General features: G+C 50.1%; 1 protein-coding gene across 4 annotated transcripts in view; it reads left to right on the forward strand.

Moving 5' to 3' along the window:
- GATA4 (GATA binding protein 4) overlaps positions 1-18,631 on the forward strand; it is a 76,835-nt gene extending 58,204 nt beyond the window's left edge. For 3 of the 4 annotated variants that reach the window (XM_045831130.1, XM_045831129.1, XM_045831128.1), the window contains exons 3-7: positions 8,158-8,327; positions 9,809-9,934; positions 14,037-14,124; positions 15,593-15,741; positions 16,784-18,631. In XM_045831130.1, coding sequence (XP_045687086.1) covers positions 8,158-8,327; positions 9,809-9,934; positions 14,037-14,124; positions 15,593-15,741; positions 16,784-16,966 — 716 coding nt within the window. In that variant the 3' untranslated portion in view covers positions 16,967-18,631. The remainder of the gene's footprint in view (positions 1-8,157; positions 8,328-9,808; positions 9,935-14,036; positions 14,125-15,592; positions 15,742-16,783) is intronic. The other variant, XM_045831131.1, reaches the window with a different exon arrangement.
- The last annotated feature ends 2,361 nt before the right edge of the window (positions 18,632-20,992 follow it).

Genomic DNA, 20,992 nt, shown 5'->3' on the forward strand with positions numbered 1-20,992 from the left:
ATTGGTGTGAATGACTCAAAATTATACCTATTTATTTTGTCAGATCAGCAAAAAATATATTTTTGCTGTGCTACTGAATTTTAGTAGTCAGTTTATTGTGTGCCATGAGATGAAAAAAGGTTGAAAATTGCTGTTCTATAAGTTTAGATGGGTCATTGACCTTCTCTGGACCTTAGTCTCTTCCCCTGAATGTTCACGGAATCGCCCAAACATAACTTCCAGTTTCTACGACTGTGTGCCCCGTTCAGGAGCCTTAGAGCCTTCACTGAGACAAACCAGCACAGGGGAGCAGTGACTAGGGGACACCTGATGGCCATAGTCCCTGAGCAAGGCAGGGTCCAGTGAAGGAAGGGCACAGTCTGGGCTCCGTACCCAGACTCCAGAGAGTGGCAAACATTCTCAATTGCTGATGCCCAGTCAGGGCTCCCCTGGCTTAGCGGAGGCTCAGGCTGACCCCAGCCTGAGCCAGGGGGGCTGTGAGACATCTACGGCCACCTAGGAACCGGCATTTAGAGTCTTCTGCACTTCTCTCCTTGCATTCTGCATGCACCTTTTCTGGGAGGCGGTGAGTCAGCCCACTTCTAAGTCAGGTGGTGACACTGGGGAGAAAACCGCGTGTAGGGGAATGCGGAGTGAGTAAGCATGCCCAGGATGTAGGCCTCGCACCTGGAGTTCTGCTCAGAGTGGCCTCACATCCTGATTTTAAGCATGTTGTCCCAGAACAATTAGTAAGAAACCTCTTTTCCTCAGAAGTGTCCCATGCTGGAGGACGAGTTATGTGGCATCATACTCAGCATCAAGGGGTAGCAGCACAGAGGAGAGCTGGTGGGCTGGGTTTGGGAGGGGGGCTGAGGACAGTGTCTTCTGGACTGGGTGGCCTGTGGACCTCTTCCTGGGGCCTTCAGAGAAGTCTCCAGACAGCCCCCTCACCGAATGGCCGAGGGTGGGAGGTGGGGGAGAAAGCCCAGAGGGACAAGGAGACAACTGGGCAAAACTGTATTTGTCCAAACATTGAGAGAGAGAAAATATTGATGTAAAGGAAAGTGTTAATTCTTGAGTAGCCCCTTCTTTCCTTTCTTCATTTGCCTACTTTAAAGATAGCGTCCAAGCCTGTGGATCACAGGTGAGAAGGGGTCATGGTGACCCTCTCCCGGGAGTCTGTGTATGTTTAATTTCCAGATCTCACGAACAAAGTTGTATTCTCAGTACCTAATACCACAGAACGTTCAATAGCAATGCAGTGGTTTGTATTGTTGATGGACTTAACTTTGCACAATCCAGAAGGCCCAAGACATATCCATCATTGAGGATCAACTTTAAATTGTAAAGCACCAAGAAATTTCTCCCGCAGCTAGTGAGTGATCCTACATTTTCATGGGGAAATCTTTATGCTGTAATTTTATCCCAGCATGTGGGTATTTCTGAAGGTCTCGAAATCTGGTTTGCACTAAGAAGACTGGGAAGCATTTCCTAAACTGATGTGTGAAAGCGCATGGAGACAGACATGCCTTGAGACCCTTCTGTGATCAGACGAGCTGGGAAAAAGCATCCCAAGTCCTGGACTTCTCGCAGCCCTTGCTGCTCACATGTTGTATCGTGACCCTGCACTATCTTTTATGTGCTGATTTTGGAACTGATCATGTTGGCACTGTCTGCTGCTAGGGGAAGGACTGGGTTCCCCACAGAATGGTCCAGTCATCTATTTTCAGGTAGGAGCAGGTGAGACTCTGGGCCCAGATCAGTCTGGGTTCAAATCCTAGCTCTGCTGTTTACTGAGCAAGACTTAACTTTTCTGAGCCATGTTAACACTCCTCTGTTGCCCCTCCCCTGGGACTAACCTCTCACTCTGCCCCTGCTCTGAATAGGAATCAGGTAGGAATGGAGGTAGGTGCTATCTGGGAGCTTGTCAATGGCTAAGGGAGGAGCGGTTGGTCCACAGAAAAGGAAGATAGAAGCTTGACTCTTCCCACAGCTCTTTCCCCAACAGGGCCCTGGCAGCCCAGTGGAGTCTTCAGTCTCACCTGGCTCTTCATGATTTCTTGTAGCGTATTAGTGTTTTTAACTCTTGGCTACATGCTCTAAATATTTTCCTCCACTCTCATTCTGCAACCTCTTCTCTCTCTCTCTTTTTCTCTCTCACCCCCCACCACCCCCTTCTCTCCTCCCTTCTTGCAGTGGGTTTTGTGTATGTGTGTATGTATATGTTTTTCCTTTCTTTCAGAATGTGCTCTCTTCTCGTAATTTTTTTTTAAACCTGAGTCATGTTCTTTAACTCTTACCGCAAGCCTGAAGCCAGGGTCCTAGACAACACCAGTGAGGTGTGTGTGTGTGTGTGTGTGTGTGTGTGTGTGAGAGAGAGAGAGAGAGAGAGAGAGAGAGAATAAGAGAGAGATAAGATGAAAATTTATTTGCAGGACAATTACAACATTCACCTAGAGAAAACTTTGAGGTCTGTCCTATTATTCATTGGCCATTACGAAGTACAATGTGCTAAATATTTCATATAGGCTATGCTCAGTGTCCTTGTTTATAAAATCCTCAGCATGCTCCATGTCTCATGAAATCACAGTCAGAATTGCACTGGATAATTTATGTGAACTACCAGCATTTTGCTCTTTAGCACTTAGAAGCAGAGGCCCCAAACTCCTCAGGGCAACTCTGGCCCAGCCGGGCAAGAACCACTTGTGTTGAGCGGCTGCAGGAGCTTCCAAAATAGGCGCTCTAATCCCCGCCAGCCTGGATGCCGCTGGAGCTGTGTCTGCCCTCCCCTTGGCAGCCTCCTGTCACAGGCCAAGCCTGACAAAGCCCAGAAGACCAAAGGCTCGGGAGCTGCCAGAAAAACCTCAGGATTTGTTTGCTCCTCGTGCCCCAGACCCAGGCGCCAGCCCCGGGGACAGATCTGGCCCTGTCAGGAAATCCATGCACAATCTCTGGTGAACTTTGGATGGGACTCGGAGCTGGAGTTCAGCAAGGGACATGCGGGTGGGGCTAGAGACTTTGTTCCTGAAGCCCCTTCGGCTCCTGGGGAGGTCTCTGGGCAGGTCCCTCCCCTCCCGTTGCCCAGGCGTTGGATCCCCTGTGGCCTCTGCTTTGTGGCACTGAATGGCAGCCCTGGGCATGGGTAGTTTCCGTCGTGTTTGTGCCCGACCTCCGCAAGCGGATTGCACAGTGACCTGGGACAGCTGAAGATGTGCCAGTGGGGTAGGGGCCGGTGATCCAGCCCAGGCCCATTGCAGTTTGTCACATCGAATGTAATTATTTGTTTTGAGTTGTGGATTCCCAGCTAGACCAAAACAACTCTGGTTGGGAGTTTTGCCCCAGTTTTGTCTAATGTGCTTCACGTTCAGCACTTTCACAGCACCAAGTAGAACAGACGCACAGCCAGTGTTTGGGCTCCTGTGCCCCACCCCCCAAACAGTAGATGGCCAAGGACCAGACACCCTCAGCATCTAAGCATGAAGGAGAGGAGGGTCTCTCTACCACCAGGACCCAGCTTTTCCCAGCAAGACGACTCTTAAAAGAGGGAAGGCCTGAGGGCACCTCTGCTGCAGAGCAGACCCAGGCTCTGTGGCACTGACCCAGGGTCCTCAGCCCGAGCTTTCTCTCCAGCAGTCAGGAGATAAACGCAGCCTCTGGGCAGTGCCCAGCGGGTGTTGCCAACCGTGACCCTGGCCTCCCATTTCTCTCCCTTCTTCCTCCTGCTCCCCCCCCCCTTCCTCTTCACCCTTCTCCCAGCCCTGACTGGCTCACCCCTGCCTGTGGGTGGTTCCCCAAGATGGATGGAGCAGGTCAGGGGAGAGGTCGGAGTCCTTGCCTTTGATTGCGTAAGTTCTCTGTGGGGAAGTCAGGGTGGGACCCTTCCACCTCCAAGCCCCCATTTTTCTTTCAGGCACTTGGGCGGGAGCAGTCTGCCTTGGTTCCTAGGAAGACCCATTCTCAATTCAGATGTCTAAGAAATCGGGTTGAGTTTGTTTCCCTCTTTGAAAAAAAAATTATTTTTAGTGGGGCACGGATGGAAGTGAGGAGTTAGATTCCCATTCTTGGGGTTAGGGCTCACTTCATCTTGGGCTTCGGTTGCTAGAATGATCATTAATTACTGTTTCCCTGGGAGCAGCGCTCTGAGACCTCATCAGTGTGTCCTGCCAAGCTTCCTGCCAGTTCCCTCCTGCCTGCAGTCTTGCACTGGGCCCAGTCGGAGGGGGGCAAGTATTCCCAGTTCTGAGCTGGCCCCAGCCGTGAGGAAAGGTCAGGTCCCCAAAGCCCCCAGCTCTTTCATCCATCCCCCCCTCCCCCACCAACTGGCACACCGAAGTTTGTGTCTGGTCTTCCCCACGCCCTCCCCACCCCTCCAACCCCAACAATAATCCATCATTGTTATCTGGTTTGGTGTTTGCGAAGCACTTTACAGCCATTGTTGTGAGTTTTCCCTCTTATTTGCCAAGTACTTCACAACTATTATTACAAGTCTTTCCTTTGGATGTGGGGTACTGCTGACCCACTTCCTAGAGCTGGATTCCCACTGACTTCTACGTGGTTGGGCCAATTCCCCCGGTGCCCAGCACCGGGCGGGTGGGGCTTTCATAAGTCCAGGCCTCAGCTGTGCCCTTCTGCGTTAGAAATCAGGGTTAGAAATTGGCTTCAGACTGCTGCCTACTGCCCTCAGGAAATTCCACCCTGTGCACTTCTAATGAAGGAATAAGAGGTAATTGTTACCAAGGTGCACACCTCCAGATATTAGTGCTGGTTTGGGACTCACAGCCTGTCACCTCCCATTTTTCCCAGAGTGAGGGCTAAGCAGCAGGGTTTGAATTTTTTTCTCCCCTTTCTTCAGTCTGGGGTGGGGGTAGGGGGTGAATACGTTTCAAATGTAAGAGAGTAAAATAATTCCTTCCTCCATAGCGGACTAGGAGTTTCTTGAAGTGAACAAAAATTTGTTTCATTTTTATTTTTTTAATCAGGTTTTTTAAATAGGCCATGATGACATTACAGAACGGTGTTTTGTTTTTTGTTTCATGTTCGCAAAGAAAAGTCCATATAATCGACCTAGCCTAATAAAAATTCCTTATGTGACATTTCGTGTGCTGTAGCTTTAATTGAACATGTTGGGTAAGCATTTTCCTCCGTTGTTACATTGTCTTCAGAATAATCATTTCAAATTCTGTAGCAGTTCATTGAGTAGGTAGGAGGGCAATTTGCTGGTAGAAACTATGGAAACTTGTGCCGTTTGAAGATGCAGGGGGTTGTGGGAAGCCACGGTGTATCTGATGGGGCACTTGTAGGAAGCGTGGCCTTGACCCTCCGGTCGTTTCTTCGGCGGCTGTGTAACACCTGACCTTTCCATCTGGGTTGGACTTCTGCACTTTCTACCCTAGACAAGAAGTGTCTGCCACTCAAATCCCCAACTTAGTTAAGGTGTGTTCTGAAAAGGAATGAGTAATGCTGTTACTCATTATCGATATTCTGGCTCCTTTTGCCCCAGTAGGTCATTAGCATTTTGAGAGTAATACTGTCTCTTGGCTCCTGTGACATCTGTCGGAGTGCTTAAGTTGCAGATGCTCAGTAAATGTTTGTCAGTGACAAACAGGGATTTGCCGACCTCCAGTGCTTTTCCCTGGCCACTAAGAAAGTGGCTTGACTGTGTCACCCATTCTGTGAGGCCACTGAGAAGGCGTTTCTAGGGCAAACCTTTGTGTTGGCTTCTCAAAGCAGCACAAGGCCAGTAACTGCAGGGAGGCCTGGGATTGCCAGGGCAGCTTCTGCAGTGAGACTCGCCCCCACAGACAAAACAATCAGTGTGAAGGGAAAAAAGGAGGAATGGATTATAAGGTTTTTGTTTCTGGAACCTTCTTTAGATAAACTGGAACTCCGGAAAGAAGCCAGATTGCTTATCTTTAAAGGGAGAAGATAACCTTCACCTGTGAGGACTGCTTACTGAAATATTCGTGAATGAAGTGGTAGAATGTGAGGGGAGGGAAGAGTCAGGGGAGGAATAGATTGGGCACAAATTGTTGGAAAGCTGAGTGACGATTAAATAAGAGTTTATTTTTATATTCTGGCCACTTTTGAATATGTTTGAATTTTTTCATAATAAAAAAAAAGCTGAATAAGAGGGTTGCCCTAGGTCGGGACTAAAAATGTTCTCCATTCCCAGCCCTGGTTTTCTACCAGGCTCACAGGGTCTTGGTTCAATGTTGAGGCTGCAGTGCCATCTAGCGTTTATTGCAAACACTCAACAAAATAATGACCTTGCAAGGGCCCCTCCTGAGGCTAAGGTCCTTCTGTGAACTCTCCCAGCCTGTTCAGTTCCTGCAGTGAAGGCCTGGGCTGAGAGAGCGGGGCTAACCAGCCCCGGCAGGGCAGTCCGGCTGGCCTGGAAGCGAAGGTGGAGGTGGCCACGTTAGCCTTGAGCATGAGGGCCAGTTGTTGCTCAGTCCACGTCCCCCACCCCAGGCTTGGGGAAGCAAGCCGTGCACAGGAGTCACCTCTTCCCAGGCCACTGTGCAGGCAGGTGACCTTGCTGGAGGGTTCTCAGTGTGACCCAGGTGCAAAAATAGCCTCCCTGTGACCAGTGTGTGCTCAGCTCCCTGGCCTGAGCAAACAGACCCTCACACCTGCACATTGTTGACTCAGAGTAGACACACAGCTACTTGTTTGCAGGTGCAAATGACTGTTTGTGTACCCAGAGTTGAGGGGAGGGCCCCCCACCACCCTCTGCTTCAGCCCACTATATCCTTAGAGCAGGTATCTGGGTCACAGAAATAGCACAATGTGCAACCTTAAACCCCAGGGCTGGGCCCTGATGGAGGGAGAGCCCTTGAAAACCCTTGCCTCCAAACATCTCCCCTCTTTACCAGAGAAGAACCCACTCTGGCTTCTGGCAGTAGGGCAGGAGCAATCTGGACACCAGGGTAGCTATATTTAGGGTCAGAAAATTTGGAAAAGATATAAACATTTTTGAAAACAAGAAGCAATATACATGGAGTCAGAGAGACTTCTGGAAGTTCTGAACCAGGCTTTTTATAGATGGTAGGGGAGAACAGAAGTGGCCCAGCCGATTTCACCCGGGCAACTAAAATGGGCAGGAGTGGAATTTATCAACTGTAAGATTCTACAGACATGGGAAGTAGAGGTAATGGGGGTGGGGGGAAGGGCAGTGAGTGAGTGACAAATGATGGCGACTTGCCCTGGAAGTGTGTTCGAGTGTGTACAACTCTGCGCTGAAATAGTATCTTTATTTTACGTACCAGTAAGCAAGAACATATGTCAAACTGTCATACAGACTATCATATGGGTATACTGAGATGAGAAAAATGAAATACAGCCTTTTTTGGCAGGGCAGTTTGAAAATTCCAAGAACTTTAAAAAACACGTAGTCCCTTTCAGTTCATTAATTCTACATCTAGGGGAGTATCCTAATAACCAGAGATGCTAAGATTTGTGTACAAAATGAGCAATGTTTCCAAAGCAGAAATCAGAAACTGGGTAACAATTAAATAAAAGGTCAATGACAACAGTTAAAGGTGGTACATTTATGGGATGGGGCACTACACTGCATTTAAAATGAGCTTATGTAGAATTTCTAGTGTGGAGAAGGGCTTTGGTAGTAAGTGAACAGACAGGCTCAAAATTACAGCCTGACCTCAACCAGTCAAAAACATATACGCCAATGTATATAAAGTATTGCAAAGATATAATAGAACAAAATGCTAATATCAGTGCTGATCTTCAAGTGACAGGATTACATATGGCTTATATGTTTTTTATACATTCTAGTGTTTTCTAATTTTCCTGAAGTAAATATCTGTTATTTTTATTCAGAGAAAAAAGGGAATCTTAATTTTGAAAGGGAAAAAGAGAGTGGAGCTCAGTGTCAGGCGAGAACCTCGGGGTGAAAGGACCCGAAGGAGAGTCGAGGGCCTGAACTCAGGCCGAGACGGCTGCTGCAGGCTCCCTCCCTCTCTCCCGACCTGGGAGAGCCCTGCCTGGGGGGGGCCGGGCTGTCCAAGAGTGGAACGTCCACTTCCCATGGCAGCGAGGTCCCCAGGTGACCCATCCTTCACTGCTCACAAGGAAAGGGTCTTGTTTCTCTGGATTTTTCTGATGTAAGGTTAATGGGAACAAAGGAAGAATGAATCCTCTGTATTATTTCCCACCCAGTAGATATGTTCGACGACTTCTCGGAAGGCAGAGAGTGTGTCAACTGTGGGGCCATGTCCACCCCGCTCTGGAGGCGGGACGGGACAGGACACTACCTGTGCAACGCCTGTGGCCTTTACCACAAGATGAACGGCATCAACCGGCCTCTCATCAAGCCCCAGCGCCGGCTGGTAAGCAAGCGACCAGACCACAGAATTGCAGCAGCCTCGGTGGGGCGGGGGGCACATGTCTCCCCTCTCAGCACTTGGCTTCAACGCTCCTCCTACTTTGGTGGGCAGTGTCCTGGTTTTGAATTTTGGATCTTGAGTCATCTTTAAAAGAAGGTTGTTTTGAGGGCTGGGTGGGTATAGGCTACATAGTAATTTCTTACACCTTTAGAGTTGAGCTACAAGTTTGTTCCAGACTGTTGACCTTGAACAAACAGCCAGATATTCCTCCAGCAACATGGGTGTATTCTGGAACACACAGATTTGTGACTCAGAACCATGTGGTCCCATGGTGAACCCTGACAAGTCCGGATGACCAAGGAGAGGAGCGTTCTTTCATAGAGGAGAGCGGGCGTTCAGAGGGGCTGTTGTAGACAGAGTCTCCTGGGAGTTCACCGTGTCGTGGTTTTTCATGGGCTGAGCTGACACAGTCTTGCAGGGGGAGGAGAAGACCCTCCTTCCACCTTCTGGAGTGGCAGAGCAGAAACACACTTTCCTGCTGGATGGAGATGGAACAGGAGTCTCTCCTTGTGTGGGGTCATTGATGAGCGGTGCTGCACAAGAGCTCCCCCTGCAGGCTTTCCCACTTCTGAACTTTCTGTTTATTAATCTTCACCAGAACATCTCATTTAAGCCCTTAATTATTCAGAAGTGACAAGTGAGGTTCAGAAAAGCTAGTGGCCTGAGGTGACATGTGAGTGAGTCCAGACTTCTTAGTTTCCAGCCCAGCCTTGTCTTGTACGGGCCTTGGGTTCCCATCCACCCCACGAGGAAGGTCAACTCTCCTTTACATATTGTCACTTACCCTGTTTTCAGTTGACCAACCCCAAACCCGAGAAGGTTAAACAGGGTGTACTGGGCCCCGTGGCTGAGGAAGCGTTTGGAACTGAATTTATGGTTCTTGGTTCTGTGGTCTTTTTTTACTACAAGTTTATTTTTTTACTGCCAATATGACTGGCTTTCGTGCGTATTAGGGAGGGAAGAACAGAGGCAATAAATGCTGATGTTTTCCTTTCTTGAGGTCTCACAGCCCACCTCGTCTCTGACGATGCTGGGATGCACCACAACCTCCCCCACCACCTGTGCCTGGCACCTGGAAACCACATTAATTCTACTCTTGGGAGAAGCTTTTCTGCCTACAGTGCCCAGTGCCCACGGGGGTTTCCATCTGACATGGAATGACTAATAGCCCCACTAAAACCACAATTAGGGGTCACTCTTCTTCTCCCACAGCAGGTTTCCCCCACCCCCACCCGCCCCAGGGCTGGCTCACGTAAAGGGAGACCCTGGAGCTACCGCTGGTCTGAGATGCTCCCACAGAATTGTTATGGCCTGCTCCCTGCACCCATGTAGGTAGGGCCCAGCCTCGCAGCACTCCCCCTGAGATAGGAGCAGCAGCACCTGCCTTTGCCTTGGACTTGAAGGGTCTGTCTCCTGTGTTGCAGTCTGCTTCCCGCCGGGTGGGCCTGTCCTGCGCCAACTGCCAGACCACCACCACCACGCTGTGGCGCCGCAACACGGAGGGTGAGCCCGTGTGCAACGCCTGCGGCTTGTACATGAAGCTCCACGGGGTAAGTAGTCCCTGCGCCGATGCAGGACGGCCACCGTGACCAGCTCCCACGGCCTTTCAAAGCTCGTCACCCAGTTCTCACTTGTCTCCCTCCCTCAGGCCGTAACTTAGTTTTTTCCTTCTTAGGAAGGAAAATGATGCTTAGCTGTGGACGGGACCGCCCACATTATTAGTCCATTAGCATTAGTCCATTTGAGCTGCTCAGCAAAAAACCACAGACTGGGTGACTTCTAAAGAGAAAATTACTTCCCACAGTCTGGAGGCTAGAAGCTGGAGGTCGAGTGAGGGTCCCCTTCCAGGTCAAAGACTTTTCCGTGTATGCTCACGTGGTACAGGGATGAGGGGAATCCCTGGAATCTCTTTCACGTGGGCACTAATCCCATTCCTGAGGGCTCCACCCTCATGACCTCATGATCTCCTCAAGGCCCCACCCCCTAACACCATCCCCGCCCCTTGGGGGACAGGTTTCTAACGTGACTGTGCGGGACAGCACACAGACTTCCACACCAGAGCACAAACACTGCTGGTCACTTAGTCTTTAACACTGTATAAATCTAATCCCAGTTTTACAAACATGGAGGCTCAGGAGTAATCGCTTATGTGGTCATGTGCATAGGACAAAGGCAACAGTTCAGTGGAGAAAGGACAGCTACAGCATCATTGTATTGACCAAATCCAGAAAACAAATGCCAAGCTTGAAGCTTGACCTCCACCTCCTACCAAAACCAAAAACAAACGTGGGTGAATTATAGCTACAAAATGTAAAACATCTTTAAATAGAGACAATAAAAGACCAGAAGAAAATATAGGGGATAATGTTTAAATAACCTTGTGGGTGAGAACTCGTTAGGCAAGTTTTCAAAACTCTTCAGCTGTAAGATAAGGCCAGGTATATTCCATTGCAGAACATTTCATATTAGTGTGTGCAAAGTGAGAACCGATACACATATTGGAAAAAGGGTTAATACTTCCAGAATACAGGAGCTTCTACAAAGCTCTTTTTGTTCTCATTTGCAACAATGTCCATTATATAGTGCTAAAAAAGTCATGTAGAATATTGCCTACAATGTAGCACCATTTTTTATGAAGAAAGAGGAAGAACATAATTTACATAGAGTTGCTCACATATACATAGAACCCCTTTGGAACTATATGTGAGAGAAACTGGCGGCATGTAGCATGCGTTGCCTCTAGGAAAGGCAATGGGAGGGCTGGAGGGGCACTTTTTTTGCTGTGTACCCTCTTGGTTCCTTTTAGATGGTGCATATGCATGTCTTACTTGTTCAAACATAAGTTAAACTAAAACAACACAAGCAAACCAGAATAAAGGAGATCCCATAGGATAAGAAAATGACAATCAACCTTCCATTTCCCAAAATGGGCAAAAGATATAAGCAGACAACTCACAGAAGCAGCTCAGGTAGCCACTGAACATGTGTAGGGAGGCTGAGCCTCACTAAGAATCAGGAAAATATACATTAAAACCACTTTGAGATTCCCTGTCTTGCCCATGTGTTTGGCAAAAATTAAAATGTGTGATAAGATGTAGCTGTGGCATGGATTTGGGAAACCAGATACTTTCATGCTGCATATTGTTGATTTGTATATGAATTACTGTAAATATTCTTTCAGAAAATTAGCAGTACTTACTAAGGTCAAAAACACACATACCTTTTGATGTAGCAGCTCTACTTTAGGAAATTAGCCTATAAAACAATAAAAGAACCAGTATATAATGATGTATTGCTGCAGTGTTTATATTGGCAAAAACTAGAAACAATCTTCAAGCCCCATAAAGGAATGGTTGATGCATTACAACACACCTTATAATGTAGAGCGTTGCATAGAAATTAAAAAGGAATAAGTTTGGGTCATGCATCTTGACCTAGACTAATGACAAACACATTGCAAAGAAATATGTATGTAGTATGACCGCACACTGTGGAGATGAAGGTACATTAAACACATACACAGATACAGATGGAAGGATGGACAGATGGATAAATGCATACATGTATAGATATGTACTTGCATACACAAGGTTGCAAATTTTTTTAAATGTAAGGAATATAGGCTATTAGTCCAATTGCCTCATGGGGCCAGGACTGATGGTGGTAAGGTGGGAGGTGTTATTATTAACCTAATCTCATGCACGCTTTCATGTTATAATGAGCAAAAGATGGCTAAAACAGAATTAAGAACGTTCATAGGAAAACACACTTGTTTGTTCATATTTGTCGAATCACTGTAACAGTGAAAATGGAGAAAGATCCTCCAGGAGGAAAATGGTTAAAGAAACTATTGTCCTTCATTGGGAGAGTGTTAAAAAGCTGAGGGAGGAACATTATGCAGGTATTAAAAAGATTGTGTCCTCAACAAAGTAAAAGTAGAACTGCCATCTGACTCAGCTGTCCCACTTCTGGGCATATAGCCAAGAAGAACTGAAAGTGGGATCTCAAACAGGTATTGTTCACAGTAGCCCAAAGGCGGAAGAAGTCGTATGTCCAGTGATGGGTGGGTAGATAAACACAGTGGATGCACATGCAACAGAATGTTGTTCAGCCTTCAAAAGGAAGGAAATTCTGACACTTGCTACAACTCGGATGCACCTCGAAGTCATCGTACCGAGTGCAAGAAGCCAGTCGCAAAAGGACCAACACTACATGACTCCCCTTATGTGAGGTACCAAGAGTGGTCCAGTTCAGAGACGCAAAGTAGGATGGTAGTCGCCAGAGGCTGGGGGAAGAGGGCATGGGGAGTTAATAGGTATAGAGTGTCAGTTTTGCAGGATGGAAAAGTGCTCTGGGGATGGATGGTGGGGATGGCTGCACGCAGTGTGCCTGCACCTCACACTACTGAACTGTACACTTGAAAATGGTTGAGGTGGTAGATTTGATGATATATATACTTTACCACAATTTTTTTAAAAAGTACTCAGGTGGGTGGGGACAAAGAAGAGGGCAAGATTCTTCTGATGCCAGGATGGGCTTTGAGAGGGCCTGAGTACACTTTCCCCAAAGGTGGGAATGCCATCTCATCTGACTCTCAGTTGACTAGAAGGCAAGTTCAAGTTCATGCACACTGGTGCACTTCCCTCTTAACCATTCCACGTTGACGTCTCCTTAGTGGTGATTGCTTTTCTTTCAGTATTTATTAGCCCCATATGGGAGACAAGCATAGACCAGGGGCTAAAAGATGTCGCTGGACAGGCCTAAAAGAAACCAGATGTGGGGAAGGCACAATATTTTATAATATTAGGAAGATGCAGGCTTGCTGCCAGACACTTGTTTAGGCCTTTGTGAGTGGCTCAAGGGCAGGATGCCTGGCAGTCACTGCTTGTTTACGAGACATCAGATGATATAAAAGTATTGTCCACGGACCAGACAGCTTCTCTCAGCCTGGGGCCATAGGTCAGTCTCTGCAGCATAATCTCTCGCTGCTGCCATGGAGACACCACTGTTTGCTCCCCTCGGTTCCGAGGCAGTGAAGAGCTGCTCTAAGGAGAGTGACTACATCCTGACTCACCGGAACTGTCCCTGTGCATGCCTGCTTTCTTGGCATAATTATTAAGACGTGCACCACCCTGTCACTCCACAGTGTCCTGGTGTGGCTGATGCATGAAAGGTTTTGGCGCACACTGTTCCCGCTGCCTGAAATCCCTGCCGCTGTCTACTCCACACCCTCCTACAGCTCAGACGGCGCCTCTTCAGCGCAGCCTTCCTCGATGTGCTCTTGTGCCCCTTCCCCTCCTCCCCACCCCAGAACAGAGTGCTCCCACATCACCTAGGAGTCTGATTAGCTTCTATTTGCTGCCATTCCCACTAAAACGTCAGTCTCTGGACGAGGAGGGATCTTCGTCCTCCGGCCTCTTACTTCAGGGTCTAGTATGACACTCAGCAATGCAATAAAGGTGCTCAATACATTGTAAAAAATAGAATTGATTTCTCTCTCAGGAGGAGGTCCAGGGGCTGATTTGGTCTCAGCCCCAAGGATTGTAGGGGAATTGCGTAGATGTTGCCTTCCGGTACTGTGTGTGTGTTTAAATACCACAGCTGATCTTGTTCAGATGGAAAACCCTGACGTGTTGACTCGTAATCCCCTAGGTTCCCAGGCCTCTTGCAATGCGGAAAGAGGGGATTCAGACCAGAAAACGGAAGCCCAAGAACCTTAATAAATCTAAGACACCAGCAGGTAAGGAAGAGAGCTGCATGTAGTTGTACAAATACAGCTGTAGCCCTTGGAGCGTGTGAGAATGTTTTCTTAGGTGAGCCAGCTGCCAAGGTATGATGTTAGTGTTGTCCATCCCATCTTTTCAGGGCAAAATGAATAACCTAGAATAAAAGTAACATCACTATGGAACATTTTTGGAGCCTTCCAAGCAGGCTCAAGTCAAGTCGTGGCCTGATCACGGCCAGGTGCAGAGGCTACGGTGGGCCAGCTGGACTGGTCAGGGGCCTGAAAGAAAAAGGAACGTTACCGGTCCCTCCACCTTTGGGATCTGGGAGGACAGGGTCCCCTTAGTCCTGTTCACAACAGACTGATTGGTAAGCAGCATATGGTTAACATCATGTAGTACTTTGTGCTTTAGAAGGTTTTTTCACAAATATTCTCTCATTGATCCTTAAAGACCCCCATAAGACCCCATCTATTACCCCCATTTTCCAGATGATCAAACTGAGGCTCAGAGAGGGCAGGGACTCAACCAGAGTCAGACAGCTGTGGCTGGGTAGGTAGATCAAGAATGGTAACCCACGCTTCCACCCCTCAGGGCCCACATGCTGCGGAAGATGCCACCCTGCCTTCTCAGTCTCTAGAGCAAGCCTGGGGTTGGCTTATGTTCTGTCTCAAGAGCACTTCCTCCTCACTACTGCTGCCAAATTAAAGGTTTCTCTGTGAGAGGCCATAGTCACAGAAGGAAATAAATTGGCTGATATATCGTCTAATCCGATGCATGACAGTCAGATGCATGGTCCCTTTCCACCACCGAGAACACGGCCCAAGTTGTCCTTCCCAGATGCAGCAGGGGCTGACCCCTCTGGTGGTCACGTCGTACTGGACCTTTCCGTGTGGCACGCCCGTGGTCCTTTTCCTTCCTCCTGTCTCCACACTGTTGTGCACCCGTCCCCCCAACCCCAATCCCCCACCTGCCCTGTAACTGCATCTCCTTACACGGCGCCGGCCCAGGGACAGTGGGCGCCAGCCCAGGTGTGGAAGCCCGTTCTGAAATTCAAACTCCAGGGAGCAACACCTAATCTGGACAGACATGGCTGTGTGTAGTCTGTATTGGCCCCGCCTGTGAATATCCACGTTTTGCTGTAGAATTATTGATGTATTTAAATATGGTGTTGTCCCAGACCCACTGGAGGGGTTCTGTGATGTACAATATATGCCCTTCTTAAAATAAAAAAAATTTGGAATCCTGAAACACATGTGGCCTCAAAGAGGTTGAGAGAAAGGGTGAGGACCCTGTCATTTCAAAAAAGTTCCCTTGAAAATCTCACTTTGAGAACCACTGTCCTCCAATGATGAAGGACCCCTGCTTCTCTCCCCATGTAAACAAGCCATTAGCGGAGACCTGCCCTGGCTGCCTCCCAGGACGGCCACCGGCCGTCCATTTATCCCTGCCCCTGTCTGAGGTCCTGACTCTGCCTCCTTCCAGGTCCCTCCAGCAGCGAGAGCCTCCCTCCCACCAGCAGCGTTTCCAGCAACTCCAGCACCGCGACCACCAGCAGCAGTGAGGAGATGCGCCCCATCAAGACAGAGCCTGGGCTGGCGTCCCACTACGGCCACAGCAGCTCCATGTCCCAGGTGTGCCCCTGCGCCGGGCAGCAGGCCTGCCCCGGGGAAGTGGGCTCCAGGGCACCGGGTGGCCAGGCCAGCACTGGCACCTGGAGTGCGTGGCTGAGGGGGCTGCTTGCTGCCCTGGGGACCCCGCCAGGGGCTGTCTGCCAGAGGATCTATTTCAGCACATCCTGTCCAGCTACAATGATTTGGACACATAACTATGAGACAAATGTTTGGCAGTTCCTCCGTCTCCCAAGTGAGGGGTGGTTTGACCCTGGCCTTGAAGGATGGATAGATTTTAATAGGAGGAAGGACAGGAGGAGAGCCCTCCTGGCATGAGCCAAGGTGTGGAAACGGTAGAGGGCAAGGAGGGTGGGTTGGGGCTGGCAAGGAGGTCGCAGACAGGGTGTCATTTCAATGAGGGCCAGCTGCAGGTCCAACTTCCTCGTGTGCCCAGAAGATGGACCGGCAGCCCCCCTAGTCTCTTCTTTCAGATATAGTGGCATCCCCGCTCCTCCACCCCCTTCCCTCTGTGGCTCCCCTCATTGGAGATGTTCCTGGTCACAGTCTCCCATAACTCTGAGCTCTTCCCAGCCCATCCTTGGGGGAGGCTGTGTCCTAACGAGCTCTGTAGTGTCAGGGTGAAGGGCAGCTGGGTCTGCAGAACCAGAAGAGCTGGGAGCTGCTTCTGGCTGGGGAGGACAGCTGCTGCTTGAAAGTGGAGATCTGGCAGTGAGGACACTGTAGCAAATGTCTGATGTCACTATTAGAGCCTTCAGAGAAGCCCAGACAGTCACCACCCTACAGGGTCCTGTTGCTCAGAAGCAGCTGACGACTCTCGCAGGCCCTTTGCCTCCCACAGCACAGGGGCAGAGATGACAGAAGTGGCGCTGGGCCCCTCGTCCTGCCCTTCTCCTTTGGCCCGCTCCTCTGATCCCTGCCCTAGGGGTGGGAGACTCCCTGGGGGCATCTACGTGATGGGGCTCCCCCTCTTCAGCCCAGACCTCCCCTCCTGAGCCCCCAGAAGTGACCCCATTGACCTCATCTCACACTTTTTTGCTTGCAGACATTCTCGGTCAGCTCGATGTCTGGCCACGGGCCCTCCATCCACCCGGTCCTCTCGGCCCTGAAGCTCTCCCCACAAGGCTACGCGTCTTCTGTCAGCCAGTCACCGCAGGCCAGCTCCAAGCAGGACCCTTGGAACAGCCTGGCCTTGGCTGACAGTCACGGGGACATAATCACTGCATAATATCACCTCCCTCCCTCCTCAGATTCCTGCAGACTTGGGACTGGGAGAACGGCAGAGACGGGGCTCTGGGCTCCCAGGGGCCGGCCTGCTCTGCCCGGGAATGACTCCAGAAGAACAACTGGGAAGACACTTGAAGTCGATGATTTGGTTAGGGGAAACGGATGCTGGGTTTTTACCAGATGCCTTTTCAAGACTGGGGGCTGGGAAGGGCCCAGACTCTGGTCTGGACACACCTGCGCTTCATTCAGAGCACACTTTAGTCCCTTCTGTGGAGGCAGAGGTGTCCTCCTCATTTTCTGCCCCACCTCACCTCTGACAAGAGATGAGATGTCCTTCTTTACCCTTCCATCACTGACCGGTGATGGTGGTTGTGCCCTGGTGTCCCAGCACCGGGGATCTGAGGGTGGGCAGAGGGGCAGGGTGCTGGGACCCCTGCTCCAGCCTGGGCCAGGGCATCTGACGTGCCTTTGGAGGTGACGGGCTCCTCCCAGCAGCTGCTGCCCTTGCCCAACACTCCCTTCCAGACTCAGCACACCCCTGCCTTCCTCAGTACCGAATCTTGACTCCAGAGGCGCCGGGGGCAGCACCCGTGTCGCCGGGTGCTCCACGGGGAGATGGAGGAGAAGCTGCTTCACCCACCACGCAGTACGGCTTCGGTGAAATCGCAACTCGGCAGCTCGGCCTCCCCCACATTTCTTTCCCCGGCTCACGGCCTCATTCCTTCCCTCCTTTTCTTCACCCCAAGGCCCCTGAAAACAAAACTTCCTTCCACTGCTCCAAGTGATTCTTCTCTGCCTTCAACTTGAACATGTTTCTCCCTCAGCAAAACAAGAGCGTGGCAGTTTAGTCAAACAGCAGCACCCCCTCCCCAGCCTGGCCCCCCCCCAAAATCCTTCCTCCACCCCTTCACACACAGGGGGTTCTTCTGAGTGAGAACAAAAAAGGTTCTGCTGCTAAAGCAAGTGTGACTAACACGCATCTGAGACTTGAGATCCTTCTGGAGAGGCGCCTGGTGGACGCTCTCTGGCGGTGGGGGCGGGGTTTCCCATGGGCTCTGACTCGCCTGCACGGAGATCTCGCTGGCGCCCCTTGTGTTCTGCGGAGCTGCGGCTCCGGGCCAGGCAGCAGGCCGAGTCCGTGCAAGGGGCGCAGATGCCGTGTCCTTTCTCCAGCACAAATCCCTTGTCCAGGAGGCGGAAAGCTAGGGATTTTGCAACAAAAACTCAAAGCAAACCAACACAACAAAACTCATGGCAAGAAAGGCTGCGACCGAGAGGAGAAGCCACCGAGGTGGGCCTTGAGGACTCTCCAGCGCTGGCCTGGAACCGGCCTTTCTCTGGTCTCCACGTGGCTGTTCCCCTACGTGGTGGGGACACTGGGGCTCGTGGGCTCCTCCTCCTGCGTCCCCCTCATCCGCAGGGCTGCGATGGTGGCCTCCCTACGTCCTGCCCCGAGACGCCCAGCTCCCCACCCAGAAGTCCTACAGGCTGTAGCAGAGAATATCTCTAAACCAAGATTCTGTTTTAATGATCATTTACATGGCTTTCCCTCGTGAAGGCCGCCCTCCTGTACCTTCCCTAACCCACAAACCTGTTAACATTGTCTTAAGGTGAAATGGCTGTAAAATCAGTATTTAACTAATAAATTTATCTGTACTCCTCTCTCCCCTCTCCTCCCGCAAATGTCTTTCCTGGGGGGTCCTCTGCTGCCCGTGGTGAGGCCGTCTGCAGCCACGGAGGCCCCTTCGAGGGTCTGCTCACAGAAAACCATTTTCTGCGTTTGTTGTCGGCAGTGGGCCGGATCTCCCTCTGTCCGTGATGGTGACCGGTGAAAGCCACACTCCTCCTGGCCCTGCCACTGGGGCCTTGGTTTCCTAAGAGAGGGTTGCATCACCTGTTAACTAAAGTTCCTAGGCCATTTCTAGAACCCCCCTTGGGGACAGCAGGGTGGGACCCGAGGCAAAGCTCAGGGGCAGTGATGTCTCCAGCCCACCTGAGTTAGGATGTGTGCTGGAGGGTCCCCCTGGGGTGTCCCTCCACCTTCCACTTCTCCTTTACTGCTGGATTCAAACCACCCCTCGAGGGGCAAGTCGTGCTCCACACCAGTGGGCGAGGAGAGGCTCTTCTCTACCCATTTGTCTTCACCTTCTTAGGCTACAGAACTGCTTTGTCTTGAAGTGGGGTGAGGACTGGGGGTGATAATGGCCCTAAGGCCACTCTCTGACTGGGAACCTGTGGAAAGGGATGCAGACAAGGAAACCCGTCCCCTCTCAGAGCTGTTTGTGGTGGCTTCCTGCCACTCTCAGTCCGTATGCCAAACCCCACGGGCAACGGGTGACTTTTCATAGTACCCGTGTTATTTTTGAGTTCAGAAAAAAAACCTAAAACAAAACAATAACGACCAATCCTCCATGTCACATCAGGAAAGCTTCTACATTTGCTAAGGAGTAGCCATCCCTATTAAACCTAGCGACCATTCAGAACGATCACTAGCCACTAGAGGTAACACAAGAGCTTTAAAACCCTAAATAAAACCCATGAGGATTTATGTTGGCCGTGGGAAGCACACGTTTTCTGACGTCCTTCCCTGGAAGTCCTTGCGGAAAACATTTGGCCCCTTCCCTGCAGGAATGGCTTCCAGAACAAAATTATATACAATACCAGGAGACCTTATATAGTCATAACTTGTGCTTTACCCCAGATGCACAGTCCGGCCTGTGTCAGCCTCCTTGCTCACCAGACTTGGTTGCTTTCCCAGATCCAGTGTATCCTCAGAGGAGGAGGATTTTGATATTCTAAAGGATGCAGTTCCCAGACGGTGGGGAAGTGGCTGGGGGAAGTGGGGGGGGCGGTTGGAGTGGGGGCTGCAATCCTGGCATCATTAGAATAAATGACCGTCCTGCTATGGTGAGTGAAGCAGCCAGTGACATGTGTCCAGATTAAGAAATTCCTCACCTTCCCTTACAGTCTTCTCCTGCTGCCATAAAACCTTTGGAAGCACAGGCCAAATTATTTTAACAGGTGGACAATGTTACTCCTCAATATTTGACTTTTGAATGCCGATGGGGGTGAGTAGTAGTGGGCTTAGCTGTGATTATGTTTGGCTTGGACTGACAGCAGTGAAAATTAAGTTTATGTTGACTGGACACTCACCAAATGGAGCTGGGTGGGAAGTTATTTAGATGACCCAACCCCCATCCCCGAGTCTCCAGAACCTGACATGCTGACTAGGATACTGAGTGCATGAAAAACAGCCATTTGGAAAGCTGCTTTTGGAGTGGAGGTATTTGGGTTGGGGTTTTGAATCATTTTCTGACGCAGGACTCTTCTCTTCAGTTTGCAACCTTGCCCTGACAGAAGCTAGAGCACAAAAATGCCATCATCCCATGGCTGGGGACCAGACTCGGAGCTTCAGGGGTTATAGCCTGGGCAGTAGTAGAACTTCCAGGTCTCTCCACCCCTGGACCCTTACTTCTGTTTCTGAGTCGTAGCCTCCTGGGAATGCTGGCCCGCAGCCTGCTGGGAGAACAGTGCTGCTGTTCCCTACCACTCTGGCCCTAGCGCAACTTCGATCTCAGCTCCAGTAGCAATCTTTGCAAAAAGATTGACTATTCAGTAACAAGGAGAACTAGGTAATCCAAGTGAATATGACATTAAAACAGACCTGCTTTTGCAAAACCCAGTGTCCTTTGGGTTTGTGCATTGCTAGTTCAGTCTCCTGGCTGAAGCCTGGGAGACTGTGGGGTTAGTTTTATAGAGGGGACCACACAGCTGTGCTCTGGGTGAACAAGGACAGACGAGTCAGAAAAAGCCTGCAAGTGCTCTTGGGCCCAGGCTGTGGTGGCCCTGCTTCGCCTGGGAAATAAACATGAAACATATGCTTTGACCTTCCCTCCCCCATCATCTGTGTTTGTAAGAGGTCTTGAACTAATCCCTGGGCAGTTATGAAGTCCTAATCAGTGAATCTTATTGTAAGAAGTTATCAAAAGCTCAGAACTAGTAGACTCTTACAGTGATCGTCGTCACG

The sequence above is a fragment of the Phyllostomus hastatus genome, unplaced genomic scaffold (assembly GCF_019186645.2).
Source record: "Phyllostomus hastatus isolate PE091 unplaced genomic scaffold, TTU_PhHast_1.1 phas_contig_159, whole genome shotgun sequence".
In the NCBI taxonomy this organism is placed as follows: domain Eukaryota; kingdom Metazoa; phylum Chordata; class Mammalia; order Chiroptera; family Phyllostomidae; genus Phyllostomus; species Phyllostomus hastatus.